Source organism: Podarcis muralis, chromosome 3, assembly GCF_964188315.1.
Source record: "Podarcis muralis chromosome 3, rPodMur119.hap1.1, whole genome shotgun sequence".
NCBI lineage: Eukaryota > Metazoa > Chordata > Lepidosauria > Squamata > Lacertidae > Podarcis > Podarcis muralis.
Genome location: NC_135657.1, coordinates 100,013,967 through 100,038,877, shown reverse-complemented (window position 1 = coordinate 100,038,877; position 24,911 = coordinate 100,013,967). Strand labels below are relative to the sequence as shown.

The window sequence follows — 24,911 nt, the reverse complement described above, 5'->3', positions numbered from 1 at the left end:
TATGTAAGTAGCCGCTGAATCACCTCTGTATATTTCTTCATTCAGACAGAGGGGTTGTTTTTCCCCACCAGCAGCAACACATTCATTTTGTAACTTCAGACAGCGAAAATGCTTAAGTTGAGATTTGTTTTTTATTTGTTCAAACTAGCTATAAGCCAACTTTTAGGACACCTATCTTCCCAAAGAAGCCTTTTATTTAATAGTAAAATACAAAGCAAGAACCAGCTGGTTACAAAATATCACCTCTCTTGCAAAATCATTAAAACCAGCCACTATAAAGAATCGACTCAGACCTAATAAAACCAGTTTAGAATCAGCTAAAGCTTTAGACCTCCCAACCAATTAGACCTCTATATGACCACAGCATCTTTACTCAAAGGCCATCTGAAACAAATGGTGAGACTTGCATTCCAAATTAAAGGCTGGCAAAGAAGGAGTGAATTCCATAATTGTGAGACCACCACCAAAAATGCTTTCTCCCCCTCTCTCTTCTCCCCAGCCTGACTGATCATACAGGCAGGCATACAAGGAAGATCTTGGATGCTGTCAGTGCAAACCATCTAATATCAGTGTCACAATAGCACAGTATGCTGAGATAGTGTCATATTTATTTTAATTAGCTACATTATAAATCCAGCCAGTTAAAAACAAAGCAGTTAATTGAGTATAATAACTTTTTAATTGGTTGACAGCCCTGGCAGCAATTACCGAATTTGTCAGATTTATGCTGGATATTTACTTTGAAGTGCCACAGGAAAGAACGTTAACCTGTTCAGCAGGCAAAATCTGGCAAATCGAAGTAGACAGGATCGTTCTCAAACCTCACGACCCTTCTCAAATTGACATCCATTTTGTGAATGCTACAAGCTATGGATACAGAATTCGCACATCCTCCTTAGGAGCTTTTATTGTTTTATTGTGTGTGTTTTTGTTTTTTACTGTTAGGTCTTTCACTCGCTTTAGATGGAACTGCAAATCTTATCCAAGAATTGACAGACTAATCCTTGCTTCTTGCTCTGACTAGACCGCAGCGAGCCACACGGCTGTCACACAGTGGTTTGCCAAGGTGATTTGCACGACCTAGCTATATTTACTCACATCTCATGGCCCTTTTTGATCCTGGCTGCTTTGGGGACTTGATAAGCAAGGGCAAAAGGGAATAGTTATCTAAATGAGGGACACTTATATCTAAATGGGTAGAGGGCAAAAGCAGCATGATGCAGAAACTCAAACAAAATGTTCAGATGGATTCCCTTAAAATGTCTTCAGAAGTATGTCTTTCTTGAACATGAAGATAATTCAGATGTTGCTCTCCATGGCTTTAGCTGTTGTAGGACTCAGATATGTCTTGGGGAGAAAGAGAGAGAGAGCGCACTTCATTATGTACAATATAATTGCAAAGCCTTTATAGGCACTCTTCAGTTGCCTACATCAAGGCAGTCCTTCTTTCTAGGCTTTCCGTTTCTTACCTTACACTTATTTTACAGTTTGCTCACTTGCCTTCTGTACCTCCCTTTGACCCATTATATCATCCACTGTCTATCTCTTCCTCCGTGCTTTCCCTTCAAACTGTTGGTTTTTATCAGTAAGTTTTTATGTTGCTTACTCTTTTGTATATTTCTGTGACCTTCCTCAACTCTTGTGTTCTAGTGGCATTTTATTTCTCTCTGTACAGCTTGCTCCATCAACCTATTCATGGCCTTGCGCTCACGGAGTTCTCTTTTTGTGGAAGCTTCTCTTGCCTAGTATTGCAGGGATTCACCATCCCCCAGGGTTTCCACTAAGCCAGGGGTGGGAAATCTCAGGCCCAGGTGTGAACATAGCCTTTACTGTTCGGACTCTCCCAAATCCACACACACTACCCAGGCCAGACCCCTCATCTGCCCTACTTTGCACCCTCCTTTTTTTTTGCTTTAGTCTGACTAGAAAGTATCCTTGAACTCTTTAATAATACAGTGGTACCTCTGCTTACAAACTTAATTCATTTCAGAGGTCCATTCTTAACCTGAGGTACCACTTTAGCTAATGGGGCCTCCCGCCACACCGCTGCAGCACAATTTCTGTTCTCATCCTGAGGTAAAGTTCTTAACCCAAGGTACTACTTCCGGGTTAGCGGAGTCTGTAACCAGAAGTGTTTGTAACCCGAGGTGTTTGTAATCTGAGGTACCACTGTACCTCTTGCTTGCTTGCCTAGATAGAGAATACAAAAGAATATGTGAGTGTATATAGAAAACAAGCCCAGAAAGTTGCCAAAAAGGGCGAGTTAACTGATTTTAGACTTAAAACATAGTCGTCTTAAGTGAATAACATCCAAAGAGATTGGGTGCCTGTGTTCCTTATGTCAAAATGTGGTCAACATTTGCCTCCTGCATTTGGGAGGCTTTTCTACTCATTCTTCTGAGTCAGGGCTCATTCTGTTCCCAAAGTCCTGTCCTAATGGCTCCAATGTTCAAAATGTCATCTCACCTGTCTGCCTGTCTTTTCTTCTTCCCCTTCTCTCACACCTACTTCCCTTCCCTTTTATTTGTGTTTTACATTGTAAGCCTTCGGATGAAGCAGATGTGTGTGCTTCCTTTGGTTGCAGGCACTATATAAATATAATCAATTATTCCTCATTTTAAAAAGACTGGGCTAGAGCTGAAGGACTTCTGGCTGCCATCAATGGAAGTAGGAGATCAGTGCCACACATGACACTATTAGATGAATTAGCAGGATGGGTCCCACAAGAAGACAGAAGTTTCTAGTGGTGACGCCCTTTCATTAAAAAAAATGGGAATCCCTAGACTCAGTTTAGAAAATTTTATTTATGTCGTGTATGAATTGTTTCCCATAAAATATCCTGAAGCGATAGATTATAATAGTATAGTATAGTACTATATAGTATAGTAGTAGATTATAGTAAGCGAAGTACATTATAGTTAAGAACTGCTCTAGCACTTTCTATTGTACAAAGTGGTCAACAATTCTTCACTCGCCTATCCTCACAGGAGTCTTGGAGCAGATATCCCAGGCAAACAATAGGCTGTCCAAGTCCCCTTAGTGGGCTTTGTGCTTCAGCAGGGCTATGAAATGAAACTCCTCACATTTCATTCATTATATCATCACATACTCAGATTGATTAGCTGTATAGGTTATGACAATCCCTCCACGCGCCTTTCCCACTGAAAACATTGAGCAAAGCAGAACTGTCATTAAAATCCAATCATTAAAATCCTAGGCCCATTTCCTTTGAGTGTTGCATAATTGTGTTTTAATTGCATTTGACTCTATTATACTTTATGTTGCTCTTACACACACACACACACACACACACACACACACACACCAGCACTCTGTGAGTGCATATATTTGGCTGGTATAAAGAGACATAAACCCACAAGCTCTGGAAACAACCAAATGATCAAGAAGCTGAAAGTAAGCAAGTGAAGACCTGATTGGTCCCTTGAATATAAATCCATTGGGAGCCCCATGTTAGGCAAGATATGCATGTAATAAATTCTTAAAGGAAAGATTTAAGGTATTTAGAAATAGTTCATACCTAAACTTGGCAAATGGGACGCAGGTGTCGCTGTGGGTAAAAGCCTCAGCGCCTAGGGCTTGCCGATCGAAAGGTCGGCAGTTCGAATCCCCGCGGCGGGGTACGCTCCCGTTGCTCGGTCCCAGCGCCTGCCAACCTAGCAGTTCGAAAGCACCTCCGGGTGCAAGTAGATAAATAGGGACCGCTTACTAGCGGGAAGGTAAACAGCGTTTCCGTGTGTGGCTCTGGCTCGCCAGAGCAGCGATGTCACGCTGGCCACGTGACCCGGAAGTGTCTCCGGACAGCGCTGGCCCCCGGCCTCTTGAGTGAGATGGGCGCACAACCCTAGAGTCTGTCAAGACTGGCCCGTACGGGCAGGGGTACCTTTACCTTTACCAAACTTGGCAAATAATGAAAATATATCACTTAGATAATATATGAGAATGACAGAGTCTACAAAATTCAGTTTTCTGGAGAATAGTTAACTATTTCTGGACATTTCCATGAATCTACTTACATACATTTTGCCACATTTGAGTGAAATACATCAGACAATGACAGCTCTTCTAGGCTCTTACTATTATTGTGCAGCAAATATGATTAAACGAAATCAGGCCTGAATGAAGTAGGTAACGTGTTTAGTTTCTAGGGAGGTAACTACGTTCTCTATCCTATTTATTCCATCCTCTGCTGTTCCTTGAGCCCTTGGGAACGTTTCAGCTGCTTAATGTTTACATAATTCTGTAGCCAAGTGGGCCATTGTGTAGTGTAGTAGACGTACCGGCTTCTGGAAATGCTTTCATGCGGATTTGTGCCAACACTTTTCTTTGGCCCAGGCTCTTTGTTCTTACAGAAAATTATCTTGAGGGAGCTCATTCTGTCTTAAGTTTTCAAAGGAAGAACAGCAGGTCAAGGAACCTTGTAGTTCCAAGGACAGTTGACTCATTCTTCTGCCCCTGGTTTAAGCCATACATTTGAAACCTTTCCTCTCCCATTGCCTCCCACCCAAAGGCTCAGCGGGGAAACAGATTTGTAATTCAGTATGTGAGTTCAGCTACTAACACGCTTGTCTAACATGCTAAGCTCATCCCAATTCAGATTATGCCGTATCCTTTGAATGGCATTACGAGCTCATCTGGACGTATATCATTTCTGTTAGTTAATGTTCTGGCATCCTCTCTTGTGCATGTAGCATTTGCCATTTCTCTTGGTTTTCATTTATCACTGATGTGACAATAATAGTGGTGGGCAGCAGATTGACAGGGAATATTGAATAAATAGATTTGCATCACTGAAAGTTTAATCTTATTGAAGATGAGCAGTTGTAAACATAGGCCAAAAGACTCTCCCTTCCCGGTATGTTACACTAGAATTCCCAAATCTTCATCTCCTGGGGCAAATAAATAAATCAGCATATAGAAAAGAACAGATACAACAATAACAATTTGCTCTCCTAGGTATGTCACATTTTTGACAAATACATGAAACTTTTAAATACAGTGGTGCCTTGCAAGACGAAATTAATTCGTTCCGCGAGTTTTGTCGTCTTGCGATTTTTTTCGTCTTGCAAAGCACGGTGTCGGAAAAGTTTTGGAAAAGCTTCAAAAATCACCAAAGTCTTCAAAAACCTCAAAAAAGGCTACCACACCGCATGCTATGAGTTGCTCCTTGAAGTCAAGTCGCAACTGTATTAATGGTGTTAAGAAAAAGGAAACAAACTTGCAAGACGTTTCCGTCTTGCGAAGCAAGCCCATAGGGAAAATCGTCTTGCGAAGCAGCTCAAAAAACAAAAAACCCTTTCGTCTTGCGAGTTTTCCGTCTTGCGAGGCATTCGTCTTGCGAGGTACCACTGTATTGTACTAAATGGTGCTAAATATAGAAGCAGACAAAACTTTTTTTCCTACCAAAACATGTAATGAGATAAAGACAATACCTTGCAATATTTATTGGGGAAAGCCCATAATATAATTTTCAAGCTGTAATAAAGTCTGTTATAGATATTACATATGCTTTATGGCATTCATTTTACAATGTTGCTTTGGAAGGGTTCTAAATTACTTGACTAATTATCCTGCAGCTCTAACCAATTAACTATATTATGTGTAGGTCATATCATATTGCATGTTGTGGAAATTCATTGCTTTGGATGTGATGTACCTTGTGATGTGCTGTATACCATGAGCTCATAAGGAATTTTAAATAAGACTCATACGCAAGTTATATTTTCCTTGAAGTAAACACAGTGTCTCTTCATAGCTGGGAGTGAATTGTAGATGGACCTTGTTTATCTGTTGTTGATCCCTTGTTTCTCTGTTGTTGATCCCATAATAAACATGCAGGGGGGCCAGTTCAAAACTAATGAGGATGGAAAAATCAAAGAATGGGAATTTAAAATTCACTTTGTTCTTTTACGCCTGAAATTTTCAATTCCTTGAGGACCATTCTTTCCTTGCAAAAAGTCATTCAGCTTACATTGCGCAAGACTTCAACAGAATTCTTACAATATGACTGCATTAAGTATCAGACCCATGAGCCTCATGAGGTCCGTAGTGTCCTTTGCTTGCCAACCAAAACAATTTTACGAAGGTTAAGAACAAAAAATAAAGAAGTAGAACTTCATCTCCACTTGCGATCTCATTCTGCTTTTTCAAATCTTGGATTTCCTGTTTCTGTTAGAACCAAACAAGACTTCCAGAGAAGGCAACCAATTTATTGTTATTTGTTTATTCCATTGATCTAGGTAGCAGATCCTTGTTTTTCCTTTTAAGTGGATACAGAGAACAACTATTTATTCTAAAGTTAATTACGTCCCTCACCAAAAGGAAGCTGAGCCAAGGAAAACTACATTTGGTAGTCTGATTGTGAGGGTGGGGCAGACGCTTGGAATTTAAATTAGCAATATGGGCATGAACAGCAACGGTCGGCCAGCATGCCTGAGAAGCCATTCATTGCCTGCTGTCTGCTAATGGAACTCACAGCAGTAACAACGGGATAAGGGGGATTACAGAGAGGCCCTTGACTTAGAGGTGAAAGAGAATGTTGCAACAAAAGATTGGGCACTGACTTTTGAGCCAGAACCACGATGGCTCAACAGTTTGGCAGAGGCATTCTCTGTTAATAAAAGAATCTGGCAGGACATCTAATATGTACGTTTGCTATGGTCCTGAAACCCAGAGCATGAAAGCCTGTAGTTCAGGTGTTTTTTGGTGTTGTGTTTGCTTGCCTGGCTGGCTGGCTGCAACAAGTCAAAATTTCTTCCAGGCAACCAGGCAAAGACGGTTTTATCAATAGGAAAAGTCTTTTCTTCTTTGGCAGCCTGAATGCAGAATATGACAGATGATAGGCAAGCTAGTAAAAATGTTGGTGGACTTATTTGTAAGGTGGACATAGTGTTTTTGTAACAATGGAATTTCGTGGTGGTGCCTTAATCCTACCATACTGGCGAGTGAACCATGATCGTCTGAAACACATGATGGCAAGAAAGACTCAATCGTTCCTCAGATTGTTTGTTCCTGTAGTCCAGTGTTCTTCACGAAATTATCTGGTGTGGATTTATAGATTATAGTCCAGCCTGCTCCATCTTTTCAATGAGTCTACCTACTGCAATTCCAAACAAGTTTTTACTAATTAAAATTAGTTTAATCTCATATGAACTACTTGGGCTTTGTACCTGTGGTTGCTTGGTGTTGCCTGGTTTTAGCCAGTTGAAATAAAACACCGTTAAAATTGCAGCTTTGAACAGGACAGTGACTTAAAATTCTCAAATACAATGTTCAGCCTGACTAGTGTGTTAGCCGGTATTCCCCCCCTAGCACTATTACTTTTATTTTTAATTAGAGGTGTGGTTTGGAGGTTACATATGTGTGATTATAGTTGTGTTCTACATGCACAGAATACCTCTCACAGTTTGGTGGTGTGTCACTACGAAATGACGCCAGACCAACTGTTCTAAGTTGCAGGGCTTATATAACACATTTCACATTATTCACACTTATTATTCTGGCAGATGGCTTCATTTTTAACATCCTCAGTTTGTTTTTACTTGTTAATGTTAACCCAAGCATGTAACTAGAGAGCAGACAGCTGTCTATAATATGTATAGGTAGCTTTCCATATGTAATAAGAATTGGAGAGAGAATGTGGCCAATCTTCAAAAGACAATCAGATGGTTAATCAGCCAAAATAAATATGGTTAGTGGATTTAATGAGGCCTAAGTAGCTTTGCCATAGCAAAAGAAACTTCAGGGATTTTAGAGGCAGCAGTGGAAGGCCCATCCATAGACTGATGGATACAGCTATCTCCCCAAATGTCACCTTGATCGTGGAGGAGACTTTTATTATCTAGAGCTATATTGCTGCTTGAAGGGGGGAGAATCATTGATGGAATATGTTGATGTGTGTGTGCTTGTGTACAAGCACATACAGAAAGGCAAAATTTGACTTTGTGGTGGTTTCTAAGGGAAGATGGAGAAGACAGTTCTACCACCATCAATCATCAAAAGGGGACCATATGCCTGTGTTAAATCTCAGAAGCAATGTCAGGCATAAATTAAAGGCAAGAACCTTAAGATGGTTGCAAACACACTTTGTTAAATCATCTCTCTCTCCCCCACCCCCACCCCTTTGAAGCATTTTGTTCTTTTATCTTCAAATAAGCTGATAAAAGGAGAATGGGAAAAGTGTAGCCGCTTGGATCTTATGGATTAGGTATAACAAATGACCCTTTCTTTGCACAAGAAGTTTTATTTGCATATTTTGTTTCTATTCTAAGTTTTTTTCCATTATTTTAGTTTAACTAATAGCACAATCTAAACTACGTCAACTCAGACATAAGGCTTATTGAATTTAATGGGGCTTACTCCCAGGTAAGTGGGGTTAAGGATTGCAGCCTAAGTGGGCAGGTCATGTTACAAATGCATTTATTTTTAGTCGGATTATGCCCCCACATAACATTCTCCAGATAGTTAAAACTCTGATCTACAGCAGGGCTATATAATGTAATATATCTTATCTGTTTCTTTCTGGTACAACCGTGAGAGAATCTATCACCCACTGTAGGCTCCACGTTTTCCAATTCTGAAAGAATTCCCTGACAGCCTACATAAAATTAAGCTCTCCTCCTAACTTGTCTCAGCACCGACCTAAACAAATTGTGTTGCTGTTTAGCTCCTGATAAATCTTGAGTCTTGTTCTAAATCACTTCCTAATTTTAATGAGCTTATCTATCAGGCTTTGCCAGCTTTTCACTCTCCAAGATTGCCAAGCTGATAAAGACTAAAATTGTTTATTATTACACATTATTCTCGAGAAGCAAAACTTTCTTTTCCCATGGGTTGTTGGGAGAAACGATTGATTTCCTGCCGCAGCGTGAAAAGTTTGACCTTTATAATGTGGGCAGTGATTACAAGCCCAATAAATGACATCATTCTATTTAAACCTTTAGGGCAAAGAGCAAAACTGATCAGCTGTTCCCATTTATGCATCTGCTGATTTCTGGAACATGCAAGCTAACAGAGACATAAAAAATTGTATGGAAACAAATTTCATTTTTTGACATTTCTTCTTCTTCCTGAGTGTATTATGTCTACTTACATTATTCAATGTTTTGCTACAGTAAAACTTGGCATTCATTATATCTTCCATGAAGTATTAAGAAGGAATAACTGGCATTTAGTGATTCAGGAGAATGCGGACTTATATTTAGAGACCAAAAGCTTTCAGCATTTTCCCCATTTCAGCATTATAGTACCACATTTACAACACTTGTAAGAATTTTTATAACTGATTTTTTTGGGCCCTAAATAGACCCTCAGGGCAGCCAAACCAGCCTCCCCCCCCAATTCTTATTTTCTAATGTGATTGTTGTCAACTGCTGCAGCCAGATAACTTCAATTGTCCAATAACCTCTGCCGATCAGAGGAGGAGGAAGTGATGGACGGAGGCTGCAGCTGCAGCTTGGAGGAAGGATGGGGGAAATCCCATAATTGATTGTAAGGAAGCTTCAGCTAGCACAGGCCACAGCTTTTTAAAGGGACACCAACCCTCTCAATCAGTGAGAGCCCCACATTGCAGGTGGAGAGGTAGGGGATGAGTCTTCCAGAGACGCACACCTTCCTGCTTGGAGGCCTAAGTGGACATGTGTTGTCCGAAAGGATGGAGATGGGGATGGATTGAAAGTACTAGCTATTTCGCTGATAAAATTGCCCCAGAACCAGTGAGGGACATTTTCCGTGTTAGGGGAAAGTATGCTAACTAGCAGAATATATTTGTATGCTCCTTTGAGTTGCTTTTCATAGAGCAAAAGGGGTGGGGAAGGTGACTAATAGTTTCCACAAATAGCAAGTTCCATACTAGATAGGCAAGGTGACTGGGGAAGGAGTTCTGAATCCAAATGAATACAACAATTGAAAAACCCATAGGGTACCATTCCTGTGTAGTGAAATAAACATTTAGTGCAGCCAGAATTAACAGAAAGTAGCTGAAACTTCCTGTGCAGCCTAGGAATGTCCAACTGCTGTTTTATTGAGATGTTGTTCAGGAATCTCTTACAGTTCTGTATTTCAAGCAGAGCTCTGTGTTCCAGTGGCACCAGGGCAGTGACTTAGCAATTACTCTTTCTCTCCAGGCTTGTCCGTATGGGAATTTAATGTAGATTTAGTGCTACTCATGCATGCAAGTTTTTTGTAGCATCCTCATCAAAACACCGGCCTGTACTCTCTCTCCCCCACCCCCAATTTAATATGGATTTTTCCATTAGACAGATAATCCGATAAGCAAAAATAACTTGTTTATCATCCAGAGTCATTGTTAAATGTGGATTCCCCTTAGCGCTTTTTGGAGGTGGGGTGGGTCGTTTGTCATCTGCTTGGCGGCATTTCATTGGTTCTCTGTCACTACAGCCCTGCTTCTGTTTGCTACTTACCTGAGGACAACGAAGCCATTTTGTTTCACTTTCTCACTTGAGAGAAGAACATGCCCTCCAATATATTAATGGGAAATCTGCTTAGCACACTGACCTGTACACAAATTAAGAAATTTAAACCCAACTGTTTGAGAGAGAACAGTTAACCAGCCCCTAGTTAATTCTGTTTACAGATGTACATTTTAACTGAGGTTGCAAATTAAGAGTTTATCTAGTCCTGGTTGTTTGCACACAAAACTTTTCTGCTCCTTTTGAAAATTCACTCAATTATTTTATTTATTTCATTCAATCCCACCCTTCCTCTCGAAGGAGCCTAGGGTAGCAAACACACAAGCAACGAAACAATTAAAACATGATAAAAACAATTCCAGTATGGGGAAATGTGTCTCTACCTTTTCCCCATCTCATAGGGACAATTTTAGCCAGTAACTCATCTGGCATCTAATCAAAATTTGCGCAAGTCAGTTCACCATCATGAAACCTGAACTTGTTCTTTGGCGGTAGCTGAGGCAGACCCTTTCTCGGTATTTGAATCCAAATCATGGATTTAAGCAGTGCCTACCATGATCTGTATGCTGCACGAACATCCCGGTTGCAGCATCTTGCCAATATCAAAACTGTCACCAGAAGAAGAAAAGGATACAATTTTCTTTTCCATTTCTGGCAGGTTGTGTAACATCAATAATCTCCGCTGGGTATTATGCTCTCCATAAGAGGCTTTTGTGATTGATTAAACACCTTAGCTTTGTTTTGGTGTTTAATCAATTGCAACAGCCGTTTAAAGCTTGGTGTATTACAAAGGAGAAGAGATTATCACTGAATTATTCCAGGGTGGAGTTGTCTCTAATATTTGTGTTTTCTTTATTCTAATCATAGCTAAGGCTGCTAACAGCTTCCTCGCTGCTGTTAGCTTCTGTTATCTCCAGAGAAAGCTTAGCAAGGACAACTACTTATTAGTACTCTGAACTTGCATAAACATTAAGGATGGTCTCGTGGTTAGAGCATCAGCAGAGACGCCCTTCACCTAAATCCTTGTTCTGTTTTAGACTTCCTGAGTGTTGCGCAAAGATTAGTCTCTCCCTTCCATGTTTTTACTGCTGAGTGAGGGGAAGGACTGCTGCAGATTTATCAACTTGCAACCCAACAACCAAATACTAAGCAAATTGTTGAAATTAATATTGCACCATCGATATGCACTCAGTGCGTGTATGCTCACCAATAAATGAGAGTTCACGGTGAGGGGACGTTAGGTATAGAGATCCCCATTAGAGCTAACCAGGGATAGCTAGTGAACATTGGGACTTGCAGGGAAGCAGTGGTGCCAAAGCCAGTGACGAGGAGAGCCATCCCTGATTGGTTTGTAAACGAGAAAGCAGACAAGTGGAGACATGTTGGGGTTGAGGAGCCACGGCCCATTTCTGCTAATGCACCAGCCTCCAATGAAAGTGCCTTTCCATCCCTGAATTTAGCAAATTTGCAAAGCTTTGGGAATTTTCAGAGGCTCGTGTGCTTACTTAGTTTTATCAAGCAGTTGAGATGGTCTAAACTGTTAATTCACACGTTTAGAGCTGTGTGTGAGTTTCTGCAGCATCCGTGGCTTAACAGAGACTCCTTTGTGTCAGAACCACCAAACTTCCATTTAGAAAGGGCTATCCATATGTCTGAGGTATTTCGTGTCATTGCTTTGAGTCCAGAGCTGGGTAGAGGAAAAACAAGTGGAAAGGGGAGGAAGAAGATGGAGGATCCATGTTTCTTCATCTTGCCCCAACTCTTTGGAGATAAGCTGGTAAAAGTTATTTAGCAAGATACATACCTTGAAAAACAAGGCTCTTGCGAAGTCGGTGCATTCCATGCTTCTCTTAAAAGCTAACTGGTCTTTTGTGACCCTTTTACGAAAAGTTTAACAAGACTTACAGTTTTTTGGTGTGAATTCTGAAATGGGTGTCAGTGGCGGAGTAACTGGATTTTGTACCTCCACTGAGATCAGTGTAACGCTTCCAAAAGAAGGTCCTGGCGGCTCTAACCATTTTAAAGGCATTTGCTTTCCTGCGCTAACAGTCTTTCCTCCCCTTTTCTTGACGTTACCAAATGCATTTTTATTTTTGTTTTGTTTTGTCTTTCAGGTATAACCCAACTTTAGTGTTTTGCAGCTATACCCTGAGCCAGCGGTTAGGAACTGAACCCTTCCCACTCACCACCCACTCCATGTATCTATTTTATTTTTATTTATATATTTTGTCTGATAGTTCCACAAGCACTAATGCACAATTCAAATGCAGGCGATATGTTGATCACCAAATTGTTTAGCACTTTATGCAGGAAAAACCGGTAGGCCACGGTCATGAAACTTCGAGAGGATGGCTGCTGGCTTCCTGTGGCAGAGCTGGTTGTTGTTGTTCCAAAAAAAACCCCTTCCCTCTTTCGCTCTAACCATTTTGTCTGTCTATCTTGTCTTGTATTCAGTTTTCAAAGCAATTCCATGAGGGGTCTCCTTCCTTCCTCTTTTGTTTTTCTTTTCTTTTAGTGCCTAAAAGGGAACAATATATTTTTTTGAAGTCAAACAAATATGCACACAAAATTTATAGGGTTTGAAATAAAACAAAAAGTTAGCAACTTTTCGAATGTCAAACTCAGAACCATTATAACAACTATTCCTCTCCTACTTTGGTTTATAGAAAAGGTCCATAAATGTACCCCTAAATACCCTGTAAGGTATTGTCCCATGTTCTGTATGAAGGATGTAGTATTGGGGGTGAAAAACAAGTGACCTTTTCTCTTGAAAACAGGAAACTTTGTTTTCACTATCCAACGATGTAGAGACACAGAATGTAAACATGAAAATGTATTGCTTCCCTTTGAAAGTTAATCCTATTCCACATTTTCATTAATGTTGGCTCATCTTCTTCTTAATTTTTGTTTGGTTGGTTGGTTTGCAAATTATTATTTTTTTGCATGAATATGCAGAGTAGCAATAATGTTTGTGTCGGTATTTTTTGGTGTGCAAGACTCTTCTCTTTCAGATCCAGTAATAAAGTGTTTTTAAGTTCAATGATTATTTTTTTTAAAGATACAGTATTTTTCAATTCTTAAACAACAACAAAACTCTGTGTCAGTGAATTGTTGTATGATTTTCAAGCCATCAGTAAGTGGCAACCACTGGGGGAAAGTTAATATCCTGTAAGAATTTCATTGTCTGCTGTTGCTAGGTCACCCCGGGACAGTAGCAGAAGCAGTGAGAAGCTGGAGTTGGAATTATCAAATCTCACGGCGGACGTCCTGGAATTACTGCTGGAGTTTGTTTATACAGGTTCCTTAGTAATAGATTCCGCCAATGCCAAAACTCTTCTGGAAGCTGCCAGCAAGTTCCAGTTTCATACATTCTGCAAAGTCTGTGTGTCATTTCTAGGTAAGAATTCATCGAACCTCAGAATTTCCCACTATGTGCAACTCTTCTATAAAATTTGTGGTTAAATGTCATTTACAATAGGACAGACCACTGTTTGTTTGTGGCTGTACTTCAGGTGCAGTGTGGTCTTGTTAAAATCACGGCACCTGAAGTACAGCTACTATCCAATCACGGTGTGCTGCATTGCAAATAGTATTGCTGACTTGAGTGAATTGTGGACTTTTACCAAGGCTGGGTGCACGCCTTGAGGCTGCAGAAGTACATAAAAAGCACTGGATGTGCTATTGGGCATCCTCCACAAGAATCTCAACTTGCATATAAAAGAAAATACAAGCGTCTGGTCCTTGCTAATATGCTAGGAAGTTTATGGGCAATGTCTAATATAATCTCAGTATGCAGAATAACTTCCTGAATAAGATGTCCAGTGATTAGGTATGGGGTTTCAGAGTCCTGCATATATGTCCTTAGCCCTTAATTGCCAGAAACATAAAGAAATTGAAGAGTAAATTATGTTTACTTCACGTAATATATACAGGTCACCGGGGTCTTCTTGGTGCATTGAGTATTATTATTATTATTATTATTATTATTATTATTATTGAGTTGTTCTTTTGTCCCTGGGATGTGATCTCCATCATAAAAAAAATACCCTTCCCACTTAGCTCGGTGTACCCTTAAAGGCTGGAGATATGCAGGGAGGAGAGCTAATTAACTAGCTCAAGGTTGGTTTCCATAACCAGTAGGGTAGGTTGCCCCACAAACCAGAGCAGCTTCTAAGATGCTAGAACTGCCCTTCGGAATGGCTTTAGCTAGGGCAGAACTGGGGCAAGGAATAACAGGTTTGGATGAGTGAACTCCCCCACCTCAGTTCAGAATTGGTAAAAGGTAAAGGGACCCCTGACAGTTAAGTCCAGTTGCGGATGACTCTGGGGTTGTGGCGCTCATCTCACTCTATAGGCCGAGGGAGCCGGCGTTTGTGCGCAGACAGCTTCCAGGTCATGTGGCCAGCATGACTAAGCCGCTTCTGGCTAACCAGAGCAGCGCACGGAAACACTGTTTACCTTCCTGCCGGAGCAGTACCTATTTATCTACTTGCACTTTGACGTGCTTTCGAACTGCTAGGTTGGCAGGAGCAGGGCCTGAGCAATGGGAGCTCACCCCGTCGTGGGGATTTGAACCGCCGACTTTCTGATCGGCAAGCCCTAGGCTCTTTGGTTTAGACCACAGCGCCACCCACATCCCGTTTAGAATTGGACTTGGTGCTAATTCTGAAATGTGGGCTCACTCACGCTGCAGATGACATCATTTGAAACAAAATGAGGTCTAAAGGCCTCCCTCAACTACATAAGCACACAGACATAACTTCCCCCACACGTTGCTACTACCCCCTTCTTACTTGGCATCAGTGGTACCAGCCATGCAGACTATTTGAAGGCCTCTGTTCAAGGTCCTGAGAAATGTAATTTCTTCAGAGTTCTGGAATTGGGTTAACCTACAAGTGGGTATTCCCTGGGAACTGCACACCCCAGGGCTCCTTGCTGCATCCCAGTTTCAAGGCCCCCAATTTTCCTTAGTACCACAGCCAAACATTATGAGTGGGACAAGTTTGTGTTATGATCCAAGCAATCATGAACTTTGTTGGCATCACTAATTTCAAGGCACTCCCAACTTCCTTTTCCTGATATAGCTCTGTAACATTAAATGTGAACCCCTCATATCTCCTGTGGTGGGAGATGCTCAAACTGTCCTTCCATCATGCGCTAGCACATTATACCTTGAAGGATAATCCAAACGTTCAATTTCTGATGTGAGCATAGAAGATTGAGGGCCTTGCGCTTCCTGTTTCCCTCACATCTGTTTTGTCCAAATTGCGCGCATCCATTCCAAAACTGGATATTAGATGGCATTTGCTGTGCTGGTGCAGATTTCCTTTAATAGCTGCCCTCCAGTGTGTTTTAAATTAATAGATTTTATGGCTTTCATAATGATCCACAGACATATCTGTGCACATTATCTCTAAAGATTCAGCTACTATAACAAAATACATTTATTTCCACTAAATCAATGTGAGATTTTCCTTTTCCAATACTTAATATGTGAATTCAGTGAACCGTGTTATGGTTATGCAATTGGGAGAGTTGGCTGTAAGTTTCATTATATATGGGGAACTAGAGGTTTATATTCTCATTTAGAGAATTCATAAAATATAATTGCTTATTTTTATTTATAGCTCTTACTGGATTAAGCTTCAGAGATAGTGGAGTTTTCAGTTGGCCTCATTTTTCATTTTTGCATTGGGCTAGCCAAGAATCTTACAATGCAAAAAGACAAGCAAACCACTATTTCTAAAGTTCTTCTAAGAGCCACCTGTGGAAAATCTCGTTTGTTGTTCTTAGTATGTCATAGAGGCAAATTGGCCTAGAGATTGATTGGTTTGGTGTTTTGTTTTCGTTTTGCATTTGGCACATTTTTAGGGGGGGGATAAGAACCATGATTTCCCAGATAATGAACTTTCCCATGAAAACTTTGACTATAAATCGAGTGAAAATCCTGAAGTGGAGGGCTGGGGGGGGGGGGGAGGGAAGAAATAGCATAATCTGAAGGGTGGGGATTTCACATTGGTTTTAATTGAGCATATGAGTTTTTGTTTACCTTTCATTTCATTTTGTTTTTGAAAAGACACTGTGAGTAGCCTGCGGCGAGAAAAAAGTTGAATAACTTAAATAATAATACTAACTAGTGCAGACAGCTTCAAGAAACAATAAGTGTGCCACCTTTATTCTTGACTATGGTGACCAGTGGGGGGGCAAGGAACTTCAGAAGTTGGTACAGTGGTACCTCGATTTTCGAACGTAATCCGTTCCAGAAGACTGTTCGACTTCCGAAACGTTTGAAAGCCAAGGAGCAAAGGGTGGTCTGCAGAAAACTTGGGGGGGGGAATAACCCGTACACGTAGTGGAAGCCATTCAACTTCCAAGGTGTGTTTGAAAACAGAAGCATTTGCTTCTGGGTTTTCAGCATTCAAAAACCGAAACATTTGGCTTCCGGGACTTTCGAAAACTGAGGTACCACTGTATTGCTGACTGTGGGCCCCTAGAGATAAAATGATTATTGTCTTTTAACCATTTTAACATCATTACTTCCTCCACAAATTCTTCCTATCTTCTTCTACCACGTTTTAAGTGTTATATTGGCACTGCTGTTAGCACTAACAAGAACCCTTCTTATTACCTTCCTAGTTAAGATGATGTTTCCAAACTTTTTCCCTTAATTACTTTTGATTAACCACAGTTGACATTTACGTAAAGTTTAACCAGGGGTTAAATGAGGGAGGGAAAAAGCAGTAGGAGGAGAGGGATTATGCTGCTCTACGTGCAATCTGTTAAGAGACTGGTAGTATTATAACTCTACTGGCTCTTTAAATCGTAGAAAGAGGTCAAGAGAATTAAATTAATTTATTTAAGAGTCATTTAAGATTCATTTCCGTAATGCTAAAAAAAAAAAAAACCCCAACACCTAAGCAACCCCGAGGACTAGTAAGTTACATATTTTATCATTATTTCTGAAATTTCACTTGGAGACCTATTAAGCATTCTAACATAAAACAGTGCCTTGCAAACAGAATATATTGTGCTGCTGTGAGAGTGGAGAACAAGCTGTTTATGAGCAAGTGCATAATCATTTCCGCACGCTATTTATTGTTAGTGTGACGGACGTATCTTCCTTTTCATTTTGAGATGTCCTGCCTTGAATCTTAATCAAATGTTCTGTTATTAATACTGGCAAGCAGAGGCCAAGTAAGAACATCCAAGTCACCAACCACATTTTCCCCAACTCTTTACTTCAAACAGGATGATGTGTTGGCTGGCAAAACATTCACCCAAGTTCCCTGTTACAATACAAAGTGCGACTCCAGATCCTATCAGGCCAAACCAGCATGGCCAGTGATTTGGGATGATGGAAGTTGTAGTACTACAGTGGTACCTCGGGTTAAGTACTTAATTCGTTCCAGAGGTCCGTTCTTAACCTGAAACTGTTCTTAACCTGAAGCACCACTTTAGCTAATGGGGCCCTCCCTCTGCTGCCGAGCCGCCGGAACATTTCTGTTCTCATCCTGAAACAAAGTTCTTAACCCGAGGTACTATTTCTGAGTTAGCGGAGTCTGTAACCTGAAGCGTATGTAACCTGAAGTGTATATAACCCGAAGTACCACTGTACACTTAATATTATCAAATTTGTATACGGCCCTATATACCCACAGGTCTCAGGATGGTTCACTTAGAGCAGCCTTTCTCAATCTTGGGTCTCCAGATGTTTTTAGCCTACAACTCCCATCATCCCTAGCTAGCAATGCCAGAGCTCAGGGATGATGGGAGTTGTAGTCCAACAACATATGGGGACCCAAGGTTGAGAAACACTGACTTAGATGATCCCGGACTCCCCACTTCCTCACCCTTAACTTATGCCCCTTGTTGGTTATTTTCTTTAAAACTATGCATATGGATAATATTTTATGCAGGTTATGTCTCTGTGGCAAACTGGGCCTACATTGGCTATGATGTCTTTGGACGTCCTTCTATGAACAGTTGCCATTTTAAAAGAGGCCAAACTCTGTTTGAGGAGACAGGCAGTCTTGGAGAAATGTGGATTGCTGCATCTGTCACCTAAGAAAGGACTGGGAGAAACTGGCCAGACTTTCGCAAAGAAAGTATCTACCATGAAATGTTGATCCCATGTTACCAGTCAGAAATGGATGGCCCACAGCCTCAGGGACCTAAAAATGGAGAAATATGCCTCTTAGGAAAAATGGAGTTTCCCTCACTAGCAGTTCACAACAGCTCTCACTGTTCCAGTTTTATAAGAGCTCCATTAGTTTGTGTCCCAGGTGTGTTGGGTAGACATCCATTTTCCTGATTCAGAAGGCTTCTCCCCCGTCCCCATTACAACTGAGTCTGTAATATTGTGAGGGGAGGTGTCTGAGCTTCCTTTTGTAGTCTTTGGATATGGAGTTCTCTGGAATAATAGGCTTGAGCCTCATAGAGATTGTCAGGGTATACTATGCCTTGACATCCTTTGTGATGGTTTTATACTCCTTTTAACCTCCCCTTGCTAATATTTAGAAAGTACAAAATGTGTTCAAAACACCGTCCCTTCTTTTGCTTTTTGAATTTCAGGCAACCCAGTTTCCTCACAGTTAACCCTGTTTTATTTTATCACATTAATATGGGTTTTAGATTTGAACCTCTGCACTACACACACATGCTGCTGGCGAATGGAAATTTGGTTTTATGTAAGGAATATTGAGGCATGCACACCCACATGTCTAGATAGCTGGAAGAGAAAAAACGAGGCTCTTAATTTGCCTTCAGTTTAATTAATTAGTTTAATTTGATAAGCTCAGAGGTTTGGGGGGAAATTGTTGTTAGCCCCGGGTCTGCTACAATTACACACATTTACAGTCCCAAAGCAGTTATATAGTTTCCTTATAGTTCGTTCCCTGATCACTGGATATCTTATTCAGTAGCACTGAAATTGCGACTAACTTGTCCCATTGATTTCTATGGGAACAAAATTTGAAAGAAAACGAAAGTTGCATTGAGCTCTCGGTGTCAAAAGAGGATTGTGTTTATTTCTGTATTTATGCTGTTACTGTTTCCCTATTACGCATATTTCAGTTCAGAGGTCATCTAATTCACTCCTTTGTACTTCTACCCTACCTATCAAATTTAGGTGGCAGATTACAGCTTGCAAAACCAGGAAATAGGTGCCCTGGATTTTTGACTTATTCTCCCCATCCCTTTCTGTTTCCTATGTTCATTGTAGAAAAACAGTTGACTGCTAGCAATTGCTTAGGAATATTAGCCATGGCTGAAGCGATGCAGTGCAGCGAGCTATACAACATGGCAAAGGCCTATGCCCTGCAGATTTTTCCGGAGGTGGCAAATCAAGAAGAGATTCTTAATATCTCGAAAGACGACTTCATTTCCTATATGTCCAATGACAGCCTGAACACAAAAACGGAAGAACTGGTTTATGAAACGGTGATAAAGTGGATTAAAAAAGATGCTGCGGTCAGAGCCCAGGTAAGCAGGAGGGAGAGGGTGGGTGAGACCTTCCTCTTAGACATTTGTTTTCTCTTTCTCACTTCCATTAATAGCTCATTATAGCAGAATGCTATTCTGTGCCATTTTAAGCCCAACTTTTCCCTTAACCAGAAAAGCAAAACCGGGGTGGGGTGGGGGGAGCTGGTTAGCCAAGAGAAAACCCAGGCTATGCAGAAACTTCCTTTAATTCTGTCACCCAATCCCCATGTCTGATTAGAATTGAAAAGTTTGCATTTGCTGCATGCATCTCACTAAAAATAGCTTGGTCCAAGATGGCTCTTGAAGGATTAGTATTGTGTGATAATGTGCCTTAAAAATAAATAAATGCAGCTTTAAAAAGAAATGATGTGCATTCAGGAATGGCAAGAAGCAAGAATCATCAGAAGAGCTCTAGACATGGAATACTAATAATGTGGCTGCCTTGTAAAGTCAGTATACTGAGCGGAGTATTCACTATTCCTGTGCTGGCTGTGCAGATGCCAGTAAATATTTATTGGGGCTACCTGCTCTAGACTGTTACTCTGCTAGGCAGTTGACCTTAACGGAGATAAGGATTCAGATAACGGTTATAAATACTGCCTGGTTTTGTGGACAGCTATAGTAAAATGTTGTCCTTGGGCTGAAAGAATTGCAACTGCAGCACGTAAATTTGCCAGTTGCTTTAGCTGATTAAGATTTGTAGCAAACGAACTTCACACATTATCGACCCAAGGCAGGAGAATTGACTCAGTGATCAAGCAGTCTCCACATCTGAGCTGCTATCAGTTCAGCTCCACATTTGCTCTTGCTCTCAGTTCAACTCCTGGATAAACTGGTGAAGTGATATTCTTAAGAGTGTCTGGCATTTTATAGGAAGGAATAAATATACCTGTGTACAGTGTTCCATTTACTCTCAGTGCGTTTTGCTGTGTTTTAGCATCTCGCTCCCTCCAAAAATGCTTTTCAAAATTTAATTCATTCTGAATATGAATTAAATGCTAATAGGTTCAAGAGCTATTGCCCTAAATATAAGTTACTGTTGAGCTTTTCTTTGTAGTTACAATTCTCTGTGATTCTTGTTTCATTTACATAGAAGGCAATTTTTGTGTCATCCAGTTAGATGCAGTTTACGAGTTTCAGAATTAGCTGCAAATGTAATATCCTCCTGAAATCTTTTCATAGTGTGATACCACTATTACTAGACTGATTGAATAATAGTGCTGGAAAGCATGCATACCATATCCACAATCTTATTGAGGATTGTGGAAAGCCCTGTGGCAGGAAAGAAGCTGGTTGATTAATTGTACAATAGTTGGGAAAGAAATGAAGAACTTATAGTAGGAATTTGAAGTAGTCAGAACATATATTCCTGGCTCTCATTGTTCTGGGATTCCTTGGTAGTCAAGGATGTAGCTTGTAGCAATGACCTTCATAATTTTTACAGGATAAAAATGTGGGGATTCTTTTGATATCCACCTAGAATTAGGGAATCATGTTGTTTCGTATCTTTCTGCATTCTTGTTGGTTGGGGAGTCAAAATAGTTGAATGGTTGTCAATGTATAAAAGAGCTGAGAGTTCATCGTTCTAAGTTAAGTGCTAATGATCTTTTAATTTTAAATCACTCATTTGTAAGTAGCCTCCTCTCTGTGCTTTTGTCAAATTGTTAGATGGTTCTAAGACATCAAACCCATTCAATCACATCTTGCAATTTAGTCATCACTCACAATGAGTTGTAATCTCAGGTTATATATTCTACTAGCTGAGAATATACAGGAGGGGAAAATATTGTGAGAAACACTCTGAAGCAAGGCGGAGGAAACAGACATAGCATGGAATATAGAATATAATTATCCAGGCAGGGGGCACTTTGAGACTCAGTCCCCAGATGGACTAAAGACTAAACAGCCAGCTTAGTAGAGCAGCCACTACATCTACAGCCAAGTTGCTCCTGGCTGAGGTAGTGGAAGGTGTAGAGGGCAGGAAGATCAGACCTGATGTCACCATGCAACAGTGGAGGGTAGATTGCTGGCTGCCTTGGGCCTCCCCGCCCTTGTAGCACATCCCATTTTTGGATTTTCTCCTGCCAGGGATGCAAGCGGCAGGCCTTCTTCCTGCCCACACAGAAGGAGTTCAACGATGCAGAATATTGCTTTCATCTCTCCAGTGGTGGCCAGTGAGAGGCTGGCTCAATCCAACCCTCAAGGGCCTATCATAAAGAGGCTTTGGGTCACCTTGGTGCATGTTCGTCCACAACGCACAGAGACAAAAATTCTCAGCTGATTATGGAGGGCTGAGTGCCAACTTGATGCCAGCTAAGTTCAATAAAACTATGTGTGTGTGATAATTATTCAATATAGTTTTATGTGCATTGCTTAGAGATTTTTAAAAAGTAATTTATGAAGAGAGGGAGGGCAAGGAGGTAAAAAAGAATTTTCCATGTGGTTTTTGAACAACCATACAGACATCCCCTGTTGCTTCCTGACATAAGCATCCTCTCCTGATATTACCCATCTCACCCTCCAGTTTCCATCTGCCTTCCCTTTCCATGTTAAAGCTTTTTGAGTGTAGCCAGCATGGAGTTTACAAAGGCCACTTACCAGCAGGCTGGATATGGCACAGTCCAGGTGAACCATTCAAAATTTTATGGCCCCCGGAATGTTTGTGTTGGTGGGCCAGGTGATGTCTTATAAAACCTCCTAAACCTTTCATTTAACATTTCAGACCCGGCTGGCGGCGGCCAGGAAGAAAATAGGTTCTTCACGACTAACAATAAGTAATAAATGCAAGGCCTTAACTGCAATATGTCAACAATTAGACGTTTATTAGAGCACCTGTTGAGCAGCCGCAAGATGACTCGGCCAGTTGTTTGGCTGACTTTTGAATCCCTCTTCTCTTCTGCCTGCAGATTCACAAGCAGGAGTTTTAGGATCTGTGCTGGTTCTGTTGCTAAAACAGAGTTGACCAAGACAAACAAATCCCAAAAGACCCCTTACCAACCCTTGGGTGTCTACACAGATGTTTTTCTTCTAGATTTCTGCTGCTGTACAGTATTTTTACGTGTATAATCCAGCACTACCTTAGCAGTGCATAAACAAATCCTTAAACATACCGTATTTTTCGCACCATAGGACACACTTTTTCCCCTCCAAAAATGAAGGGGAAATGTGTGTGCGTCCTATGGTGCGAATGCAGGCTTTCGCTGAAGCCTGGAGAGTGAGAGGGGTCGGTGCACACCGACCCCTCACGCTCTCCAGGCTTTGCACACCTCTCCGCAAGCAGCGGGAGCCCAGCGCTGGGCTCCCGCTGCTTGTGGAGAGTTGCCTGCATGCTGAAGCCTGCGCGCGCTGAGATCAGCGCGCCTAGGCTTCGCGGACCTCTCCGCAAGCCGTGGGAGCGCTCCCGCTGCTTGCGGAGACTTGCCTGCATGCCGAAGCCTGCGCGCGCTGAGATCAGCGAGCCCAGGCTTCGCGGACCTCTCCGCAAGCAGCGGGAGCGCTCCCACGGCTTGCAGAGAGCTGCCTGTTTGGGGGCTGGGGTCGGGGGAAGCTCGAGCTTCCCCGGCCCCAGCCCCGTGCCTGGGGGGAAAATAATTTCCCCCCCTTTATTTCCCCCCCCAAAAAAACTGGGTGCGCCCTATGGTCCGGTGCGCCCTATGGTGCGAAAAATACGGTATATGGAGTCCAAATAGACATATAAATATAATTGTCAATTGTAATCCATGCACTCAGTCTTTAAAAAGGCAGTGAGATCTTCAAACCACTGGCTGATACATGGTGGCTCTGTGGTTTGCATAGGGTTGAGTAAACTGAGGCTGAGAGTCATTGTGCAAACGGTGTTGTTTTTTTCAATGCCGATACCCTCCTGCTTCCTGCTGTGGTGATTTCATACATTTAAGTGTTAAGAGGTGGCTTTCATTCCCCTCCCCCCCACTGTCGCTTTCCGCACTCTTCCTTTCATGCTGCCCTGACAGTTTTTCGGCATTGCTTTTCATTCTCCACCTCTTCTTCCTGAAGTGCTTTTTCAGTTTATGATGGCATCTTTATTTGTTTTGCCCTTGCGTCTGGTTTCATGAATTGCCGTTTTTTACTTTTTTTGTGTGGAGCACAAAATTTTGTGTATGTGTGTATATATCTATTTCTCCAGAAAGAAGTGTTTTTGCAGTTAAATTACTGTTTAAATACGGGTTGCTGGTTGCTTTCATGTGCCACAGATAGATCAGCTTTCAAGGGTGACTGCTCTAACTCCCTCCTCCCGCAACCTCCCGGTATCCTGCTGGTTTGTAATAGGCTTCCTAGTCACACAGATGCTTATTTTCTAAACATAGAAGCTGTTCCTTTTCAGAATGCTTCCATGAAAAGTCTTCCTTTAAAATTTCATAATGGCATCTTTTGGTTCAGGAACTCAGGAAGAGATTTTTTCTCTCTGTGTGTTTGTATAAAGTCAAGCTCAACATCCTTGAACATGTGTGCTAAAAAGAATTATGTGGGTATATGAATTACATTTCCTTGTGAGCAGAAAATACAGTTCAAAAAATAGCACTGATACTTGTGGAGCAACTCTGTGCTCCTTTAGAATTCTGAATTCAGTACAGTTGTACCTTGGTTTTCGAACAGCTTAGTTCTCGATCGTTTTAGCTTTCGAATGCTGCAAACCTGGAAGGGACTGTTCCAGCTTGCGAACTATTTTTGGAAGCCAAACATACCATGGGGCTTCTGCGACTTCCGATTAGCTGCAGGAGCTTCCTGCAGCCAATCAGAAGCCACGCTTTGGTTTCCAAACGTTTTGGAAGTCGAATCAACTTCCAGAACGGATTCCATTCGACTTCCAAGGTACAACTGTACTTTTCAGAGGCAGCGCAGTACCTTGCAGAATAGCACCCACCTTTTCTATCCTTGCCATAAGAAATGCTTGAGCATTTGTTCTACTGAATTTATAAGTGTATTCATTGTAAAACCCTATCAGAGTAGACCAATTGAAATTCA

The 24,911-nt window shown here is 41.3% G+C and overlaps 1 protein-coding gene across 3 annotated transcripts in view; it reads left to right on the top strand.

The window, feature by feature from the left end:
- Positions 1-24,911, top strand: part of KLHL29 (kelch like family member 29) — a 414,973-nt gene that overhangs the window by 328,814 nt on the left and 61,248 nt on the right. For 2 of the 3 annotated variants that reach the window (XM_028722349.2, XM_077926403.1), the window contains 3 exons: positions 12,563-12,646; positions 13,646-13,845; positions 19,669-19,928. In XM_028722349.2, the coding sequence (XP_028578182.2) occupies positions 12,563-12,646; positions 13,646-13,845; positions 19,669-19,928 (544 nt within the window). The remainder of the gene's footprint in view (positions 1-12,562; positions 12,647-13,645; positions 13,846-19,668; positions 19,929-24,911) is intronic. The other variant, XM_077926404.1, reaches the window with a different exon arrangement.